Source organism: Microtus ochrogaster, chromosome 5 (genome assembly GCF_000317375.1).
Source record: "Microtus ochrogaster isolate Prairie Vole_2 chromosome 5, MicOch1.0, whole genome shotgun sequence".
NCBI lineage: Eukaryota > Metazoa > Chordata > Mammalia > Rodentia > Cricetidae > Microtus > Microtus ochrogaster.
This window is the reverse complement of record NC_022012.1, coordinates 81296469-81297472: the sequence shown is the minus strand read 5'-3', so window position 1 is coordinate 81297472 and position 1004 is coordinate 81296469. Positions and strand designations below refer to the sequence as shown.

General features: G+C 43.0%; 1 protein-coding gene across 2 annotated transcripts in view; it reads right to left on the bottom strand.

Moving 5' to 3' along the window:
• Positions 1–1004, bottom strand: part of Usp4 (ubiquitin specific peptidase 4) — a 41497-nt gene that overhangs the window by 16438 nt on the left and 24055 nt on the right. For both annotated transcript variants that reach the window (XM_005347901.2, XM_026779219.1), the window contains one exon: positions 459–683. In XM_005347901.2, coding sequence (XP_005347958.1) covers positions 459–683 — 225 coding nt within the window. The remainder of the gene's footprint in view (positions 1–458; positions 684–1004) is intronic.

Here is a 1004-nt window from a genome sequence, read left to right as displayed (position 1 = left end):
ATAAAAAAATAAAAAAATAAAATAAAATAAAATAAAAAAAATTAAAAAAAATTAAAAAAAAAAAGAAAGGAAAAAAAGTCCAGATGACTAGGTGATAAATCACACTATGAGCCATCAGTTCCACTGGACATGACGACCAGGGGTCATCTCTCCAATCGGGCTTGCTCTCCTAGCTCATTTAAAGACAGACTTAAGGAAATTTATTGCATGCTCCCCAACATTCAAGGATTATTTAGCAGGTGAAACAGGTTACATGAATGAACATGATGAGAAAGTGACAGACTGAACAGGCTTACACAAAGGGCTGTTAGAGGACAAGGGTCAAAGGGACAAAGACTAAATCCCAAGGGGACCCAGGGACAGTTGGTGGAGTTTCCCATGCAGCAGGTAGAAAGCAGTCCCATCAGGGACGAGACTCTACTCAGCAAGTGGTGCTACGAAGGTAAGGATTCTGTTACCTGGATAGGTCTGCACTGAGGGTCAGCAGGAACCAGGAAGACCTCCATAACTCGGTCCTTCTTCAAAGGCAGTGGGAGAGTTAGATAGCAAAATGGATCAAAAGTCACAGAAACTTTAGCACACTCTGGGCACACCAAAGTGGATTTGAAAAGGCCGTGGAAAGTGTCCACAATCACAGAGTCATTCCTGAGCCTGTGGTTCTCCCAGGCTTCCTTTGCTACTACCTGGATAAAAGAAGAAGGGTTAGGTAGGAGAGTCAACATCTGTCCTTTCCCTGCATTCAGAATGCTTCCTAACAAACACTGAGAAGGTCCAGAAGCTAGACCACGAACTGCCAAGAGCTTTCAGTGTACCACATCCCCACTGTAGGCCAGCTCTATATCCACAACCATACTAACGAAAAAAATCAACAGGGAGCTACAGAGAATAAGGGATCCTGAGAGTGCCATAGGCACAGAGCTCCACTGGGGACAGACCAACCCTTTTGTGTTTGTAATGATCTAAAGGCCCTTAGGAAAGGGTTTTGTTTTCTTTTTTTTTTTTTT